General features: G+C 38.9%; 1 protein-coding gene across 10 annotated transcripts in view; it reads left to right on the top strand.

Annotated features, from left to right (window-relative positions):
• PPIP5K2 (diphosphoinositol pentakisphosphate kinase 2) overlaps positions 1-20,961 on the top strand; it is a 72,271-nt gene that overhangs the window by 23,695 nt on the left and 27,615 nt on the right. For all 10 annotated transcript variants that reach the window (XM_063295376.1, XM_063295374.1, XM_063295378.1 and 7 more), the window contains 12 exons: positions 11-165; positions 1,402-1,503; positions 2,634-2,795; positions 3,579-3,700; positions 4,859-4,960; positions 10,380-10,466; positions 13,190-13,265; positions 13,357-13,466; positions 17,600-17,685; positions 18,256-18,381; positions 18,464-18,585; positions 20,197-20,379. In XM_063295376.1, coding sequence (XP_063151446.1) covers positions 11-165; positions 1,402-1,503; positions 2,634-2,795; positions 3,579-3,700; positions 4,859-4,960; positions 10,380-10,466; positions 13,190-13,265; positions 13,357-13,466; positions 17,600-17,685; positions 18,256-18,381; positions 18,464-18,585; positions 20,197-20,379 — 1,433 coding nt within the window. The remainder of the gene's footprint in view (positions 1-10; positions 166-1,401; positions 1,504-2,633; positions 2,796-3,578; positions 3,701-4,858; positions 4,961-10,379; positions 10,467-13,189; positions 13,266-13,356; positions 13,467-17,599; positions 17,686-18,255; positions 18,382-18,463; positions 18,586-20,196; positions 20,380-20,961) is intronic.

Below are 20,961 nucleotides of genomic sequence, written 5' to 3'. Positions count from 1 at the left end.
TTTTTTCCAGAATGCAATTTGATTGAAGGAGAAGATCATGTGGAGGTGAATGGAGAAGTTTTCCAAAAGCCATTTGTGGAAAAACCAGTTAGTGCAGAGGACCACAATGTGTATATTTATTATCCAACATCTGCTGGTGGGGGAAGTCAGAGACTCTTTCGGAAAGTAAGACTAATATAAATTACTCAAGAATAATCTAGTTTGGTCCTTCTTTTAAATATCCTGTGATGATGATGGTGATGAATGGATTGGAAAGGCTAACATTCCATTGTGAGAGTTATATTGTAAATAGCATTATCTGAAGAATTACAGGTAATTTGTATACCTTATTGATCTCTGCTTCGTAATGAGAGGTGAGATAGAATAAAGTGGAAATAAGTAAGAAAATAGTGGATAGAAAAATAACTACTGAACAGCACAAGGTAGATTTGATTTGTAAACAATTTTATAGCTTAGTTTAGGTTTCAGTTTGTATTCCACCTTTCTGCAAAAAGAAATTTTATTTAAAGTATCCCCCCCCCACATAAATAAAGAAAATATCAGGAATAAGTCAACTATAGCATTACTATCAGTATGTTGAATATTTTTTGGCTTCCTCCCATAATAGTTTAAAGATGTAGAAGTGAATTTTGAGTAACCTCTCTCTTCATAACGGGATAGAGCTTCCCTTCTTTATCTGAAAATTTCCAGATGGTTCCTAAAGTTTCACATCTCCAAGGAGCAGCGTTTTATGGAGTCTAGTTGCTAAAGAGGGAAGGGAAAAGAGGGAGTTTCTTTTTAAGAATAGTGATTTTGTTTTATTCAGAAAAAGGAAATAAAAATAAAATATAATGTTAATAATCGGTACAAAAGTAGAAAGTTTACTATATTGTAGGAAATGAATCATGATATTAAAAATCATGTACAATCATCTGTCAATCCAATAATAGGAATTTCTAAAAAACAAAAATATTTGGCAATTTGCCGTATACCAAATAACCTCTCTGCACTCATATCTATTTTTGTGCCACTTAAAATGCCATGCCTTCCATTAATAAAGATAAAGCCAAAGATTTATCTAATTACCTCTTTCCATTTGTTAATTAAATGCAGTTAAGGTTGGACAGTGAAGAGTGATATTTTTCAGAAGGGGAGATTAAAAAAATATCATGTTCTATAAATTTAGGATATCTCAGGCAACCTTCCTAAAATAGATTTTTCAGTCCAGTGTATTTTCTTTCTTTTTCCTTCCTAGCCTTCCATAGTACGCTGTGGTAAGAATGTTGCATTTCGTTTTTATAAAAACATTTATAAATACACTGTTTTACTCTCTAAAGTGTTGGAAGCAGTTTTTAAGAAGAAAAAATGTGTGCGTATTTTGTGTGTGTGTGTGTAAAGTATTGATGGAAATATGTATTTCAGATTGGCAGCAGAAGCAGTGTTTACTCTCCTGAAAGCAACGTGAGAAAAACTGGTTCATACATCTATGAGGAATTCATGCCTACAGATGGCACTGATGTGAAGGTATAACTGCATATTTACCGTAGGTTTATAATTGGAACAACCAAGTACTTAAGGAACTCAGCAACTCTGTCTGTGAAACATTTACTACTGCATGAAGTATTGCTGTAGTTAGAGTTGAAACAGTTGAAATACTTCGTTTTCTTCAGTGAAAATTAATTCTTCTTAGAGAAAATAAAACTTAAGGATATCTTTTGAAAAATGTGGGAGTGCAAATGGAGTGTCTTTTTGAATTGTCGAAACAGTCACCTTTTTCCCAGTGTTGCACAGCTGCCTTATTAGCTGCTCCCAGCTCTATCTTTATGCGCAAAGTGATTTCGCTTTGTGGTTTTCACCATCAGTCTGCTTTAGCATTTCAAAAGGAGATGCTGTGTTTGTGTTGCTGGGCACCTCTTCCAGCATATTAGCTCAGCCATAGTAAAAGTTATTTATCAATTATTTACATATCATTGTTAGTTCTAATTCTGAGAACATTTAGAAACAGTATTCTACCTTGCCATTATTTTAAAATGTTCGTTTGTTTGTTTTACTTATTTTTTATCCCACCTTTATTATTTTTATAAATAACTCAAGGTGGGGAACATACCAAATACTCCTTCCTCCTCCTCTTTTCCCCACAACAGCAACCCTGTGAGGTGAGTTGGGCTGAGAGAGAGAGACTGGCCCAAGGTCACCCAGCCGGCTTTCATGCCTAAGGCACTTATAGACTCCTGGTTTCTAACATTTCAGTCCTAAAATTACTTGAGAAAATTAATTTCCACTAACTGTAAATTATTTCCAAGAAATTGAATAAATTCCATACTTAACCATATTTAGAACAAGCCAACTGAAATAAATGTGATTTGAGTTCCTGCCATTAATACCATTAAAAAAAATTAATGATAATCAGCTGGCTAGTTAGTAGAATGGTAGGACACTATAGGCTTCTGGCTAAAGGCTCTGCCACTATGCCTGATCCTGCAGAGATTTATTTACGTTCAGTCGGTCTCTCTCTTCTCTACCATGTGAACATAGAAGCACAAATCTGGAGACTTGGAGCTGGAACCGGCTGTGTAGTGAAACTATACTTAATGCCATGTATTTAACAAAGAAGAGTTTACTTTCTTTGTCTTTCCCTTTACCCTCAAATATAGGTGTACACTGTAGGTCCAGATTATGCGCATGCAGAGGCACGTAAATCCCCTGCTCTGGATGGTAAGGTGGAGCGTGATAGTGAAGGCAAAGAAGTGAGGTATCCGGTGATACTTAATGCACGGGAGAAGCTAATAGCTTGGAAAGTATGCCTGGCTTTTAAGGTAACATGACAACAGCATACACCTCAAAGCAAATTAGTATTTCCTGAAATTATTGCTTACTCCAGGGGTCAGAAACCTTTTCAGGCCTTGGATACCATTGAATGATCTCACATGATGGTCCAGATATCTCTACCCCCCGAATGGCCAAATTTCATGAAATTTAACTTGGGAATGCTAGTCTCATAAGATTTGGCCATTTGAAAAATCAAGTTGTTTAATATTGCAGAACTGCAGATGTCATTTTATGATACAACTTGGCACCAGTAAGATCATATTGCTGAACCCTGCCATCAAAGAACTGCAGAAAGTTGTTCTTTTTTTTTTAATATAGAGGATATCTCCTGCTTTGCAATTATTACTATTTTTCTGTGTTTGTTTTTCTCTGATTAGCTAAGAAAATCTACTAAGAAATCTATGAACAAAGCCTGTTTACTTCAACTTGAGAGCAGGCCTCTACAGATAGATGTTTGAATGGTGTTTCTTAGAGTTGTTTATAGTGTTAACCTATTTTATAAGTGTATTTTGGGATGTTAGAAAGAATAGAATAAGAATTTGGAAGGATATTAAATTCAAAGTGAGATGCCTTTCAAAATGCTCCATTTAGGCATAGGTTAATACAGGATAAACATTTAAATAGATATGAGCAAACAGAACCTAACCTGTGATGTTTTAGATTATTAATATGTGGAATGTTTTGTTTCTATTATCAATAGTTATTTGAGTTTTAAATATTTGTAGATGACATTTTGCAGGTTTTAAACATATTGTTCCTTTCTCTGACAGCAAACAGTTTGTGGCTTTGACCTGTTGCGTGCAAATGGGCAGTCCTATGTCTGTGATGTCAATGGCTTCAGTTTTGTGAAGAATTCTATGAAGTATTACGATGATTGTGCTAAAATCCTTGGGTAAGAGATTAAGGAACTTGAGTGGGCTTTTTGGCACTACAATTGACCCATAGGGATCCTTGGTTTGACTCAAGTTCCAGATATCTCCATCTCACATGATGGTCATTTTTGTGTTATGAACTTTCATTAAGAAAAAATAACTTGCCAGCCTTTTAAGAGAATCATCAAGATGTGCTTCCTTTGTACAAAAGTAGGTTTTCCTGTTCAGGAGTTGTTAGAAATGGATATATTTATTTTTCTTCATATATTTTGTGACAATTATAAAAGCAACATACATCACCTAGATGGCTCTAATTAAGAAACTTGCACATTTTTAGAAGGCTAACTTCAAAAGCAGTTTTTGTGGAATAGGGAACTTTCGTCATTTACAGCTTTTGATTTCCTGGCAATCTTTATAAGTATGTCACGCATTAGAGAGAAATTTTTATGCCAGAAATCCGCAAAAATTGAGAAGAAAGTTAAAGGGTTTTTGTGTTCTGTTCATTTGGCAGCAACATCACATGTGCATCACAGAACTGTAACAGAATAGAGATAAGTGTGTAGCAGCAAGAGTGGCACAAATAGCTGAATGAGCAGCATTTTCTAAGCAAGAATCGGATGCTGTTCTTTCCCAGTTCTAACAGAATTTGTCAAATACCTTTTTAATATTCTCCCTCTGGGATAATGAGTGACCAAGAACCCTGGACATTAGTACTGTCTTGCAGTATTGTACTTCAGCAACTCTCCTCCAAAAGAGTCTTCCATCACAGTGAAGTTGCTCCTTCGCTGTGATGAAAAAGTCATTGATAAAACTAGTATTAGCACAAAACACTTTCTCCTTTTCCTCTCTTCCCACTTTCTTTATAAGGACAGTTTGGCATAAAATGTACTGATATTTGCAGTCACAGTGTACATACACTATTGAGGTATAAAGTTGAAAGTTTGCACACATCACCGTTTCTGACCTGAAGTGTTAATTGGTTAAAGGATAACAGTTGGCTGTCCTGAAAATTGTTCAGAGGAAGTTTTTTTTTTTTTTTACAGAAGTGTAAAAAGATTAATGCTTAATTTAATTATTAAAAGCATATTTAGATATAATTATTAATTACTCATTTTAATCATAATCTAGATAAATTAAGATATTTTAATTCAAGAAAACATTTATTTTTCCTCTTTCAGAAATATGGTTATGCGAGAACTTGCTCCACAGTTTCAGATCCCTTGGTCTATACCTTTGGAAGCAGAGGATATTCCAATTGTGCCAACTACCTCGGGAACAATGTAGGAAGAAAATACTTGCATATAAAATTACACCAATGTTCTGTGTGATTTTCTTCTTACCTGTCTTAGGTTCTGTAATTATACCTGTTCCACAGATTGTAACTATAGCAGAACAGCTGAGCCCATCAAGTGGAAAGCTAGAAATCTCCAGTCCCCTTTCCCCAGAAGGCCACATTTTGGTCCAACCTCTTGTTTTATGTTAGGGGTTTCGTAGTTCTGAGTCTCTCACAACCTGTACTGTCTTTTTGACAACTGAATCTCAGAAAATGAAATGATGTTGATAATGCAACCTACTGGCTGTGTAACATACAGTCATGAGTCTAGAGGGTACAATCTTTCCTTTCCTTTCCTTCCTTTCCCTGTAGAAGATAAACTATTCCTACAGGAAATAAACAAAACGAAAGTTTACTGGAAAAAGAAAATATATATGCTCAGAATCTAGAGCACAAGGTTCTAAGCAAAAACAATAGTCTTAATGATAAGGACATGAATGCAACCTAAACAATACAATACCCAGTCTGACAGGAGACTTTAGCAGAGCCCAGTAAAACAAAGATTCCATTTAACACAATGCTCTTAAACATTTTTACCTATCATTTCAGTTTGTTGTTGTTTATTCGCTTAGTCGCTTCCGACTCTTCGTGACTTCATGGACCAGCCCACGCCAGAGCTTCCTGTCGGTCGTCAACACCCCCAGCTCCCCCAGGGACGAGTCCGTCACCTCTAGAATATCATCCATCCATCTTGCCCTTGGTCGGCCCCTCTTCCTTTTGCCTTCCACTCTCCCTAGCATCAGCATCTTCTCCAGGGTGTCCTGTCTTCTCATTATGTGGCCAAAGTATTTCAGTTTTGCCTTGAATATCATTCCCTCAAGTGAGCAGTCTGGCTTGATTTCCTGGAGGATGGACTGGTTTGATCTTCTTGCAGTCCAAGGCACCCTCAGAATTTTCCCCCAACACCACAGTTCAAAAGCATCGATCTTCCTTCGCTCAGCCTTCCTTATGGTCCAGCTCTCGCAGCCATATGTTACTACAGGAAACACCATTGCTTTAACTATGCGGGCCTTTGTTGTCAGTGTGATGTCTCTGCTCTTAACTATTTTATCGAGATTGCTCATTGCTCTTCTCCCAAGGATTAAGCGTCTTCTGATTTCCTGACTGCAGTCAGCATCTGCAGTAATCTTTGCACCTAGGAATACAAAGTCTTTCACTGCTTCTACATTTTCTCCCTCTATTTGCCAGTTATCAATCAAGCTGGTTGCCATAATCTTGGTTTTTTTGAGGTTTAGCTGCAAGCCAGCTTTTGCACTTTCTTCTTTCACCTTCATCATAAGGCTCCTCAGTTCCTCTTCACTTTCAGCCATCAAAGTGGAATCATCTGCATATCTGAGATTGTTAATGTTTCTTCCAGAGATTTTAACTCCAGCCTTGGATCCTCAAGGCCAGCTTGTCGCATGATGTATTCTGCATACAAGTTGAATAGGTAGGGTGAGAGTATACAGCCCTGCCGTACTCCTTTCCCAATCTTAAACCAGTCCGTTGTTCCGTGGTCTGTTCTTACTGTTGCTACTTGGTCGTTATACAGATTCTTCAGGAGGCAGACAAGATGACTTGGTATCCCCATGCCACTAAGAACTTGCCACAATTTGTTATGGTCCACACAGTCAAAGGCTTTAGAATAGTCAATAAAACAGAAATAGATGTTTTTCTGAAACTCCCTGGCATTTTCCATTATCCAGCGGATATTGGCAATTTGGTCTCTAGTTCCTCTGCCTTTTCTAAACCCAGCTTGTACATCTGGCAATTCTCGCTCCATGAACTGCTGAAGTCTACCTTGCAGGATCTTGAGCATTACCTTACTGGCATGTGAAATGAGTGCCACTGTTCGATAGTTTGAACATTCTTTAGTGTTTCCCTTTTTTGGTATGGGGATATAAGTTGATTTTTTCCAATCTGATGGCCATTCTTGTGTTTTCCAAATTTGCTGGCATATAGCATGCATTACCTTGACAGCATCATCTTGCAAGATTTTGAACAGTTCAGCTGGGATGCCGTCGTCTCCTGCTGCCTTGTTATTAGCAATGCTTCTTAAGGCCCACTCAACCTCACTCTTCAGGATGTCTGGCTCTAGCTCACTGACCACACTGTCAAAGCTATCCCCGATATTGTTATCCTTCCTATACAGGTCTTCTGTATATTCTTGCCACCTTTTCTTGGTCTCTTCTTCTTCTGTTAGGTCCTTGCCATCTTTGTTTTTGATCATACCCATTTTGGCCTGGAATTTACCTCCGATGTTTCTAATTTTCTGGAAGAGGTCTCTTGTCCTTCCTATTCTATTGTCGTCTTCCACTTCCGTGCATTGCTTGTTTAAAAATAATTCCTTATCTCTTCTGGCTAACCTCTGGAATTTTGCATTTAATTGGGCATATCTCCCCCTATCACTGTTGCCTTTTGCTTTCCTTCTTTCTTGGGCTACTTCTAGTGTCTCAGCAGACAGCCGTTTTGCCTTCTTGGTTTTCTCTTTCCTTGGGATGTATTTTGTTGCCGCCTCCTGGACAATGCTGCCAACTTCTGTCCATAGTTCTTCCGGGATCCTATCTACTAAGTCCAGTCCCTTAAATCTATTCTTCACCTCCACTGCATATTCCTTAGGAATATTAGTGAGCTCATATCTAGCTGATCTGTGGGTCTTCCCTAATCTCTTTCGTCTGATCCTAAATTGTGCAAGAAGAAGTTCGTGATCTGAACTACAGTCAGCTCCAAGCCTAGTTTTTACCGACTGTACAGATGTTCGCCACCTTTGGCTGCAAAGGATGTAATCAATCTGATTTCGGTGTTGTCCATCTGGTGAAGTCCATGTATAAAGCCGTCTCTTAGGTTGTTGGAAGAGAGTGTTTGTTATGCAGAGTGAATTGTCTTGGCAAAATTCTATCAGCCTATGTCCTGCTTCGTTTTGTTCTCCCAGGCCATACTTACCTGTAATTCGAGGTGTCATTTGACTGCCCACCTTAGCATTCCAGTCTCCTGTGATGTTATTTTCGTGTTGTCCAGTAGGTGCTGCAGATCCTCATAGAACTGCTCTACTTCAGCTTCTTCAGCATTTGTGGTTGGGGCGTATATTTGGATCACTGTGATGTTAGATGGCTTGCCCTGAATTCGAATTGATATCATTCTGTCGTTTTTGGGGTTGTATCCAAGCACTGCTTTAGCCACCTTACTATTAATTATGAAGGCTACTCCATTTCTTCTGTGGTCCTCTTGTCCACAATAGTAGATCTGGTGGTCATTTGATGTGAAGTGGCCCATTCCAGTCCATTTCAGTTCACTGACACCCAGAATGTCTATCTTTAATCTTGACATCTCACCAATAACTACATCCAATTTGCCCTGGCTCACAGATCTTACATTCCAGGTTCCAATGGTGTGTTGATCCTTAGAACATCGGATTGGCCGTTCACCACCAGCACCGTCGGCTGCTAGCCGTCCTTTCGGCTTTGAGCTAGCTGCGTCATCACGTCTGGAGCTAGTTGAGCTCATCCTCTGTTCCTTCCCAGTAGCATTTTGACCATCTTCCGACCTGGGGGTCTCATCTTCCGATGGTATACCGACATATCTCTGGTTGTACTGATCCATTTAGTTTTCACGGCAAGAATACTGGGGTGGGTTGCCATCACCTTCCCCAGGGATCACATTTAGTCTGACCTCTCTGTCATGACCTTCCCGTCTTGGGTGGCCCTTCACAGTTTAGCTCATGGCATCATTGAGGTGCTCAAGCTCCAGCACCACGACAAGGTAACAATCCTTTGCTGAAGTCACTTCACCTAGCCCTCGTAATTTTCAGACAGACATTCCTAGCCATTAACCTGTAATTCTCAAGTGTAATTCATTTTGTTTTTTACAATTGCATATAGATTCCATTGAGAACTGTGGAACATATAGGTTGATCCCTAAAGATACTATGCTATATTCACCATTTCCACTATAGAAGTAGTTTTACCAGAGACCTATGTCTGAAGCAGGGTTGGTTGCAACTGGATCTGTTATTTGAATCAGGTAGAATTCTAAGGGGTTCCACAAAACACTTTGGCTTTTATGGCATTAGTTCCTATAACTTACTGGTTACTAGTTACTGTGATATAAAGGTTCTGACATTTTACTGAGATATAAAAGATTAGTTTTTTAGCATAGTTCTCAAATATATGTTTTAGTTATACAAATTCATATTCTGTTGCCATTCTGAAGATTTTTTAAAGTGATATAAAGGTCTGATATTCCAAAAACAGCCAAAAAATACAATGATAACATTTATTCCTTTGAAAGTTAGTTGTTATAGTTCATTTTTGTTACATCATTTTGAAAATGTTGCCTTCTCCAAAATAGGGTACCTGAAAAGCATATTATCTTTTGAATAAAAACTAGTAGCATTTTAATATCCTTTTTTAAACAAAGCAGAGATGTTGCTGATTTTACAATCCTGACTTTAGGATTATGGATGTACCTGATCTAGATGGACTTGCACTTCTCCTTAAAACTCTGTGCTCCTTCTGGAACTAGCATTGATGCTGAATGGTCAGATTGGATAATTGGCAAAAGGAGTCTGTTACTAGCTTCAGTTGATAACCCAGATGTATCCATTTCTGGAGAAGACCTGGTATTAGTGACAAATCTGTTGGTAACTTCAAAGTTGAATTGTGTTGTATCTTCACAGTGTGGTCCTTGAGGATTGGAAGAACAGAAATTTTACAGTTAGGTCAAAATGTAGGAACAGGAACTGCCACATGCTGAGAGTTACTTTTCCCTTTTTGGAACCAGTTCAAGGTGCTTGCTATGGTGTACCAAGTCTTACACAGCTTGGGCCCAAATTATTTACAAAATGACTTAATCGTTAATAATTCATCCATATTCTTAGGTCCTCAGAAGGGCATATTCTGCAAGTCTTGTTACAGATAGATTTAAGATCAACAATTTATTCTATTGTAGGAGTTGTTTTATGGAGCAAGTTGCCATTGTCTGTTCTCTTTATTCCAATTTAAGAGGATACTTACCCAGGCTTTTTAAACTTGGTGTGTTGCTGTCTTTCACAATTCAGTATATTTTTTGCTTATCATTAAATCAGGTTGTTTAATTTTAATAATGGAGGCATATTAAGGTGCTGGGCTAGAAACCAGGAGATTGAGAGTTCTAGTTCCGCCTCAGGCATGAAAACCTGCTGGGTGACTTTGGGCCATTCACTCTCTCTCAGCCCAACTCACCTCACAGGGTGGTGGTTGTGGGGAAAAGAGGAGGAGGAAGGAGTATTAGATGTGTTCGCTGCCTTGAGTTATTTATAGAAAATAATAAAGGCAGGAGATATATACATATACATATACATATATAAATAAAAATAAATGTTGTTAATTGCATTCCTTATACATTTGCAGGATGGAACTTAGGTGTGTCATTGCTGTAATACGACATGGAGATAGGACACCAAAGCAAAAAATGAAAATGGAAGTTAAACACCAAAAGTAAGTATTCTATGATAAAAAGAAACAATGAAATACTTAAGCTGGATACTTTTCTGAAATTTAGGTATTGGAGCTAAGAGGGATTATATAACAGGTGCCTTCTAGATGTGTTGGAACTATTATTTCTCCTTGCTGACAAGGAATCCTAGGGATTATACTTTAAACATAACTAAAGGGACGCGGTGGCGCTGCGGGTTAAACTGCTGAGCTGTCGATTGGAAGGTCGGCGGTTCGAAACCGCGCGGCGGGGTGAGCTCCCGTTGCTAGTCCCAGCTCCTGCACACCAAGCAGTTCGAAAACATGCAAATGTGAGTAGATTAATTGGTACCGCTTCGGCGGGAAGGTAACGGCGTTCCGTGAGTCATGCTGGCCACATGACCTGGAAGTGTCTATGACAACGCCGGCTCGAAGGCTTAGAAACGGAGATGAGCACCGCCCCCTAGAGTCGGACACGACTGGACTTTACGTCAAGGGAAACCTTTACCTTTACTTAAAGGCCCCCAGATTGGGAAAAGTCCTCCAGTGTATGTTCTCAATTGGATGAAATTCTTATGATATTAAAGTAAGGTAGGATATGACTGGGAAGTTTGTAGGGGTGAACTGTGTGGTATAGGGCTGTTGGAGATGCTGATGGTGTGGATAGGAGTGCCCTGGGGGGGGTGGATTTCTTGGTTTGTGATGTGGTTGGGACTCTCTAACTCAGAGATGGGCCAGTATGAGTTGTGGGAGGAGGGGATCTCGGGGGGGTTAAGGGTAGGCTAGAACATCTCTGTGGTGATGGATAGGGAAGGCATGGTGGGAGACCACAGGGAGCTACACTTGGGGAACATAGTCCTGGTGCCATGCACAGGTGTCACATTCCAGCATAGTGTGCTCAACCCCATTTCCTGGTCAACAGACCTACAGAGGCCCTGTGTTTTGTTGCTGCTGCTGAATACCAGGTCAGTCAGTAATATGGCCTCCCTCATCTGTGATCTTATTACAAATAAGGGGGCTCACCTGGCATGTATTCCTGAAATGTGGCTGAGATCTGAGGGAGGTATTCCCCTCTTGGAGATGCGCCCACCCAGGTTTCAGGTGTGCCATGAGCCAGGAACCCAAGGCAAGATGGAGGAGTGGCCGTGGTTATCCAAGATTTTCTGGTGGCATTCAGAGGTGAATGATTCTCCATGGTGGAGTTCCCCAGGCTGATGGTCCTTAGATCAAAGAACCTGCCTTCTTTGGGGATGGAGTGTGAGGTAGCATGGCAGTTCATGGTCACCATGATAGCTGTGGGCCTGACCCAGATCATCAAGGACCCAATGCATGACAGTGGTCACGCACCCGCTCTGGTTTTCTTGTTGGAGCAGTGGCAGTATGAACTAGAGTTGGGGGAGACTTCTATTGCTCCTGTTTAACATCCACATGAAGCCACTGGTTAAGGTCACCAATGGTGACAAATTTGATAAAAAAATAAAATAAAAGGCATGGGGTGAGGTATCATCAGTATATATGTATCAGCTTCTTATCTCCAGCCTTGGCTGACCAAGTAGTGCCATGGAGATTCTGTCTTTGTGTCTGGAAGCTACGGGGTCTGGATGGGGAAGGACAGGTTTCAACTCAATCCAGCAAAGTGAGTGACTCCGAGTTTTAGAGCCTCCAAGTTCAATGGACTTCCATATTTAGTTCTGGAGGGGGTTGCAGTAACCGAAACAGAACCACAGTGCAATTTGGGGGTCATCCTGGGCACATGGTTCCTGTTTGAGGAACAGGTGGCAGCCGTGGCCAGGACAGCTTTTGCACAGCTTTGTGTTCTGCACCGCTTGTGTCCATTCCTGGACTCAGGGGCTTTGCTCACAGCCACTCATGCCTTAGTTACTTGCCAAATAGACTATGGCAATGTGCTTTACATTGGGCTGCTCTTGAAGAGCATCTGGAAACTGCCATTGGTTCAAGATGCAGCAGTGTGGACAGTTATATGTGTTCCTTGATTGGCCCATGTTACACTTCTGCTCTGCAAGCTGCATTGATTATCAGTATGCTTCCAGGTTCACATAAAGGTTCTGGTAGTTACCTATAAAGCATTCCATAGCGTGGGGCTGGGTTATTTCAGGGACCACCTTTCCCCAATTGTGTCGACCTGTCCCATCAAATCTGGCAGAAGAGGCATGCTGCAGATCCATTTTAAAGTGTCCCATCTGGCAGGACCCAGGGAGAGACTCTTTTCTGTTAGAGTGCCCGCTCTTTGGAACAGCATCCCCCAGAAATTTGATTAGCTCCAACCCTGTTTACCTCTTCTAATTCTTGAAGACTTGGCTCTGTCACCAGGCTTGGGGGTCAGAATGTATGGCAGAGCATGTGGGATGGTTGTGTTGATGGTTGTTCGTGGTTTTATCTTGCCTGCTGATTATGTGTTTGTTATGTTGTTATGTTGTGTGTTTAACTGTTGTTAAAAGTCATCATGATGAGATGGGCAGCCATATATATTGAAATAAATAAATATTTTTAAAAACAGAACTCTTCAAAGATTTGTAAACATGAACCTCAGTGAATTTTCGGGTAACACTAATTGTGATAGGAGATGGTATCCAGCAAATGCCATTTTCTTTTTTTCTGAAACAAATACCAGATCTATCAATTAATTCATGGGAGGTTCATATTTGTACCGTTATCATCAGCTAATGCTAGAATCTACATCTAGTTATATTGTGAAGTAATTTAATCATTCCTTGTTTCTTTTAAAGGTTTTTTGATCTTTTTGAAAAATGCAATGGGTATAAGTCTGGAAAGTTAAAACTGAAAAAGCCTAAGCAGCTACAGGTAAGGTTTTTTCTTTTCTTTTTTTTTCTTTTCTGGACCATGTGTATTATCCGTTTTTATGAACTGCTTGTAAAATTACCACTGTTTTTAGGAAGTACTTGATATTGCAAGACAGCTCTTAATAGAGCTAGGACAGAATAATGACTCTGAAATTGAAGAAAACAAATCTAAACTTGAACAGTTAAAGACTGTGTTGGAGATGTAAGTATTTTATTTCAAGTTCTTTGATATAACAAAAATACATTTTAGGAGGACTGCGTAAAGATAACCTGATCTTCTTCATAGCTACATCTATAGCTTTAGAACTAGCCCACCTTACCTTAAGTTAGGTTAGTTGCTAACTTAGTCCTGATTCTGACTGTTGTTTTATTTGTCTGAAAGGAAGTTGATTGTATTAGATCCACTGAGAAGATGATAAAGGGAACAGAATAATTTTTTGTTATTCTAGAGCAGGACTTCTCAACCAGGGTTCCATGGAACCCTAGGTTCCGCAAGAGGTCACTACGGGTTCCCTGGGAGATCATGATTTATTTAAAAAATAATTTCAAATTCAGGCAACTTCACATTAAAGAGGTAAGTTTGATTCTTTATTTTTAGTTTAAGAACATGTTAATCATATATACAGGCCTACACATGAACAAACTATAATAATTTTGTAACTTCTGGCCTATATTTGAGCCTGAATGTGCAGAGGTTCCCCAAGGCCTGAAAAATATTTCAAGTGTTCCTCCAGGTCAAAAAGTTGAGAAAGGCTGTTCTAGAGTGTTTCTTCAAAGGATTGGGGTCAATCTCTTAATTTCATGGTGGCCTTTCTTTTGGAAGAGAAATGGTATTTTCAAAAACTGGAGCTCCCATTTCTATTTTGAGCAAAATATAAAAACAATATTAAAAACTTGTTTGGATTTTTTTTTTCCAGAGTGGGATATAATGATCAAGAAATTGAGATAGGTACAAGGAGATGGAACCTTCCAAATTTCATAGAAATTAGTGCAGTTATTTTAAAGTTTAGCTCCAGTATGAGCTGTTGAAGTGTCCAGTTTTCTTTTGCTTTTTCCAGAGCGGGATGAAACTTAAAAGCTAGCTTGGTTTGAGAGAATGATGTCTGCCCAGTTTAGCCCTATTTAGTGCAAGAGCTTCAACTTACAAGTGTATTTCATCACAAGAAATGAAACATTTCATGTAATCTTTTGCCAGGGAAATTTGACTTAGACCCACCCTCTGCTCCTCTTTGACAAGAGATGGGAGAGAAGGAATACTGCTGAAAAGGATAAAAGAAAGGGTGATGCATGCAGTATAATTATTGATTTATAGTAGGAATAAGTAAATGAGGGAGGAAGGCTATGTAAAGAAAACTAGTGCAACTTACTGTCTTAAACAAAATGAAATCCTGAATTATGTTGTGAATGGAAAATGGATGAATGGCAATTAGATAAACAACTGAAATGAGGAGTAACATTTCAGTTGTTTATCTAACTGAAAGTAACATTGGCAATGAAAATAGGAAAAAAATAAAATCAGTTGGTTCACAGGAGAGTACCACACAAATAGAGATTTGGGCCAATAATGAGATATGCTTGTAGCAACAATATAAATATGTCTCTATCCACACTCCACAGTCTCGCCACCAGTCCAAAACCAGACCTTACATAGGTCATTGATATGAGGATAGTTCAATTATTCCCGTCATACCCAGGCAATATGTGAGCAATGTCAAAATATGCTATATTTTAGGCATCTCCTTTTGGCACTTGATATAGTGCCTTGTTTGTTGAACATGCTGTGCTGTCAAACTCCATAGAGGATTTGGAATCTCAGATAGGGAAAGATAGGACTGTTCATCATTTGAAAATGATGAGAAGATGTGTTTCAGAATGTGCAAGAGGTCAGGACCTCTTTAGAGCAGCCATGTCTTTTTCCTGGCTTCCATGTGAGCTGAAAAAACATGCAGCTATTCATTAAACCAGCCTTGTTTTTAATATCAATTTTTTGTTTTTAATAGTCAATTTATTTATTGCAGTTGTAGACCAGTACAAGCGGAGTGCTTAGTGAATATATATAAATCTATCTTAATAGATAATAAATGAAAGAAAATTTAAGACAAAGTTAAAATACATTTATAAAACAACCTAACATCTATGATTGAGGTCCAGGGTGCAGTCTATATTTAAATTATAAAATTGACATTAAAATGATATAAATATAATAACATCTAAAATTACAAGGAAGTGATGTTATCTAAAATTTAAATGAGTTATAGTTACATAAAATGTGTTTGGCTAGTGGAAAATTGGCCCATGAGGGTCTGGGAGATCTGTGCTGGTGCACAAAGCCTAGCCACATGCCTTGTCTTTAATATTTATTTATTTATTTATTTATTGAATTTCTCCAACACCCGTCTCGTGCAACGATGGCTCTGGGTGGTTTACAATGAACAAGAGAATAAGGATTCACTATAAAATATAAATATGGATAAATATAAAAATACAAAATGTAAAATATAAAATATAAAATATGAAGTCCAAGATGGTCTTAATGAAATTTACTGGGGCCGCACCTCCACGATCAACTGTCCCCCTTCTTGCCCCAAGCGAGGTGGCATAGCCAGGTCTTAACTCCCTTTCTGAAGGCTGGGAGAGTGGGGGCCTGCCTCACCTCTGGGGGTAAATTATTCCAAAGAGTGGGGGCCACTGCAGAGAAGGCCCTCCTCCTGGACCCTCCCAGTTGGCAATCCCTCATGGACAGGGTCCATAACATGCCCTCTCTGCCTGACCGGGTGGGACGTGTTGATGTAGTGGGGGTGAGGTGGTTCCTCAGGTAACCTGGCCCCATGCCATGTAGGGCTTTAAAGGTGATAAGCAACACCTTGAATTGGACCCGGAAGCAAACCAGCACCCAATGCAGCTTGCGCAGCAATGGTGTTATATGTGCTCTCCTTGGGGTTCCTAAGACTGCTTGGCGGCTGCATTCTGCACCAGCTGTAGCTTCCAGATACTCTTCAAGGGTAGCCCCACATAGAGTGCATTGCAGTAGTCTATGCGGGAGATGACTAGGGCATGAGGGACTCCTGATCCAGGAAGGGGCGTAGCTGGTGCACAACACAAAGCTGCGCAAAGAGTCCCCTGGCCATGGCTGCCGCCTGCTCTTGGAGCAGGAGTCATGAGTCCAGGAGAACGCTCAGGTTCCGCACCGGATCTGTCTGGGGCAGTGCAACCCCATCCAGAACCAAAGGTGGTAAATTCCCGGATACCCGGGAGCCCCCAACCCACAGCCACTTCATCTTACTAGGGTTTGGGATTTCTTGAAGCAGTTGCATCTGTTAAAGCCTGAAGAACTACATCGCTGCTGTTAGAGGCCCTACACTCCCCCCATCTTAATTTGAGATTTGTGCTGAATCAGACTACAGCTCTACTTTCTAAGCCATATTGTACACACACACATGCATACATGTGAACTAATTACTGTCATTAATTAGTTTACATTTTTCTGCATGCATGAAATCTGTTTCTACTGATAAACCAAATGCCTATGTATGTTGCAACATTAAATTAAGGTTGGCAAAGGATGGACAGAAGAGTATTGTAGAAGGGTAATATGTTTTATTGCTTTTCTTGATCTCTGCTTACAGTATAAGACAATGGATGCATTATATGAAATTACTCTTTTGGGCGAGCTGATTTCCTCCAAAATCGTATATGCTTGCAGATAAGCTGAGAATTTTAGGTGCCAAAATGCACCCAAGAAATCAGGTTCAGTTTATCTGCAGATAGGCTTTTCCAGGAGTACATATGGTAATACTTTTTAAAAGTATCCATATTTCCTGTATATACTTGCAGATAAGCCCATCCGTGGATAAGCCAACCCTTGAATTTCTAACCAAAATACCATAAAAAATGCAGGTGTGGGTGGCACATTTTTCATGGTATTTTGGTTAAAAATATGAGGGTTGGCTTCTCCATGAATATATATGGTATTCAGAAAATCAAGTGCATGTAGTGCAGTTTTTTTCTGGGCTGTATTATTTCAGCCTGTAGAAATTGTTCTGTCTGGTAAAGCAGGTCTGTCTACTTACAGGCAGAAAAAATTCAATAAACAGGTTACGCAACCCCTTTTCCCTGACATGCCTGCTGTCTATATGTTGAAAGGTTTTCTTTTAGTGAAACTAGGAGAACAGTGAAACATGGTTGCCTTCTCTCCATGCGGCAAAATATAGTTAAAAAACAACAACTGTTCTTTGTTATAGCTGTATTACAGTATCCCATATTATCTACTCATCTGATCTGTTTTATTTCTTTGAATCAATATTGTGTCATTTTTAATATTCTCGTTGTTTCTAGGTATGGACATTTTTCTGGCATAAATCGCAAAGTACAACTGACATATCTCCCTCATGGTTGTCCTAAAACATCTAGTGAAGAAGAAGGTACTTTGATCCTAGTTAGTCTCTAAAAATAACCTATTTATTTATTTATTTAAGACTAGGAAGACAGTTATGTCTTCAGAGCCTTGTGAAAGGTCAACAGGGTGAGGGCCAATCTGATTATGCTTTGAATTGATCAATTTGTGATATTGAATTGATCAATATCAATACATGTTAAGTCTATTTATAATATTTTCTGCTCCATTTTGGTTAGAAGCCCAAAGGCAACTTTATAGTCAAAGGCTGATATATTCAGACTGTAATACTAAACAAATATACTAGGAAATAAGCTCATTGAAGACCTATGGGACATATTTGTGAGTAGCTACGTACAGGATTTTAAGTACTGCCTTTTTACATATTTCTACATACGTCCCTTCATTCCTTTATTTCAGAATAATTTGCCATACAGCATAAAATAAAATACTGCTGTTTCAAAATCAAATTCACTTCACTCCAGTGTACAGAATTAATTTCAATATTATTTGAGGTGTCGCTATAGAAAAGTAACATTTGTTTAGTTTGGCTTTTGAACTGAAGTAAAAATTCTTTTACTTGCCTGTATGTATTTAGATAACCGCAAAGAAGAGCCATCTCTACTCTTAGTTCTAAAGTGGGGAGGAGAATTGACGCCTGCAGGTAGAGTTCAGGCAGAGGAACTAGGAAGAGCTTTCCGATGCATGTACCCAGGTGGACAAGGTATCATATTTTTCTTTGTAATGGCTGGAAGCCATATCTATGAAAAGAGAAGATGAGAAACTTCAATGTTTTTCTTTGGTAGGTGACTATGCTGGATTTCCAGGATGTGGCCTACTTCGATTGCATAGTACCTATCGGCATGATCTCAAAATCTATGCATCTGATGAAGGAAGAGTTCAAATGACAGCTGCAGCTTTTGCAAAGGTACTATAATTTCAGTGGAAAATAGGAAATGTTAATTGAGTATAGGCTACTTCAGGAAAATTTAGCTATTTTGCATTTTTATATTTATACATATGAAGGATAACATCTTCCAGTCTTTTAATGCAAAATGGGCTACTTCATCAGTACATAATCAGTGTCAACATTTTCTGCCAATTAGCATGAAATGTATAATTTACTTCTTTCTTTATTGAATACAAAAAGACATATTTTAGTATGCATAGGGAACTGCATGCAGTATGAAACAAAATAGATTTAAAAACATGCATTTCTCTGTACAGAGTCTAATTAAATATCAATTTTATCAAGATGTATACGTTTTGAATTGAAATTAGAGAATGACTTGTAGGCAATCTCAACCAGCTTTCCCAAACTTGCAACTTAGCAGATGTGGAATTTTAATTTGCAAAATCCTCGGCAGAAACCTCACAATAGATTGTGTGATACCACGTGTCAATTTCTAATTAGTTTGTGTGTGTGTGTGTGTGTGTGTGTGATGCTCCTTCCCCTAGTTTCTCCACGAGAACAGCCCTGTAAGGTGGATTGAGCTGAGAGAGTACGATTGACCCACAGTCACCCAGCCTGTCTCCGTGCTTTAGGGAGGACTTGAACTCATTGTCTTCCAGGTTCTAGTCCAGCATCTTAGCCACTAAATAAACTGGCTGTCCTGTATGAACTGATTCATTTGAAAAAACTTTCTGTCTGGGATGACTTATTCATAAATGCAAATGAACACTTGAATATGCAATCACCAAGTTCTGAAAACACCTTTTGAACAAAGTGAAGTGAATTTAGATGATTTAGAGGTAGAAGTACAAATCTCAGTGACTGTTTGCTCAACACATGGCTCTTAATTTGCTCTACAACTGGCTGGATTCGTACATCATGGCAAGCTATAAACCTTATTTTACAAAAAGTGGCTAAGTTCACACAGTATGTTAAGGCAAAATCTGACAACATTATTGTTTAGCACAATGAGTGTGACAGGTTGTGGAACGGGTTTTTTTTTTTTTTTTGCTTTGTGCTGTTTTATTGTGTTACAAGTTAGTAAGATTGCATAGTCTTCAGCAATTTAAAATGCTTGGAGTATTATGCATCATTTTGGTAATCACATCCCAAAACCAGATTATAAAACTGAAAAAGGTATACAGAAACAAAATAAAAATGATGAGCTAAAGCAAACTGTTCTATGAGAGAACATAATGTTTATAGCTTCTTAGCTTACTAAAAAGATAAAATAGAAGAAGTTGTAAAGGTACCCAAAATGAACCATGGTGCAGAAAAATTGAATAGGACTTTTTCTCCTTTCTCTCATAATACAAGCCAAGAATCATCACATAAAATGAAGAGGTGAGAAATCCATAATGGATTAAAGCAGTACTTCCTCACTGCATATTTAAATATGATATTCAGTATCACAAGTTATGGTGAGCTTGGATTTGGGCAGCTTTAGGATTATTTGTTTTATCTATGTGTAAGCTCTAATGTCAAATCCACCAAGGGCAGGATGATCACTTTTTATAGAATTTATATATTCTGTTTAGTTTGAGAGTTAATATGTTTCATTCTATTCAGTAATTTTATCTTTTCCAGGGTCTACTGGCATTGGAAGGAGAACTCACACCTATACTTGTGCAGATGGTCAAAAGTGCTAATATGAATGGTCTACTTGACAGTGACAGTGACTCTCTTAGCAGCTGCCAACATCGTGTGAAGGCACGCCTTAATGAAATACTCCAAAGAGATAGAGACTTTACTTCTGAAGACTATGAAAAGGTTAGAAAATAATCTACAAATAAATTCAAATTGTGAAAGACTTTACAAGAAAACAAGATATTTTATTGACATTTAAGGATGTTGTACAAGGCTTCTTGGAGGAAAATGCTGGGCATCTGTTGGATAAAATTGCTTGTATCCACTTCCAGTTGGATGCCAGCCTTTGTACAGGTCCTGTGGAGGTGCCTATGGCACAGTCTTGCTGTGTTATCTGATAAGAGTTTGAACCTGTTGGGCCTTATGAAGTGGACAGGGTTCTCATGATTGTGCGCTTGACCACCTATATATTATATTCATGTCCCTCCTGGTTGGCTAAGGCCTCAAGTGATGTGTGGCTGAGTCTTGGCTGTAATGAATTCTTAAAGAAGCGCTGGTTCACCCACTCCTCAAAAAGCTATCTCTAGACCCAACCATACTGGACAATTTTTGTCCAGTCTCCAATCTTCCCTTAGGGAAGGTAGTTGAGAAGATAGTTGTGTAACAGCTTCAGAGAACCTTGGAAGAAGCGAATTATCTGGACCCCTTCCAGTTGGGCTTCAGACCTGGGTATGGGATTGAAGCAGCTTGGTCGCACTTTTCGAT

This window comes from Candoia aspera, chromosome 2, assembly GCF_035149785.1.
Source record: "Candoia aspera isolate rCanAsp1 chromosome 2, rCanAsp1.hap2, whole genome shotgun sequence".
Lineage (NCBI taxonomy): Eukaryota > Metazoa > Chordata > Lepidosauria > Squamata > Boidae > Candoia > Candoia aspera.
The sequence above is the reverse complement of the archived record's forward strand: the minus strand, read 5'-3'. Positions and strand labels throughout refer to the sequence as shown.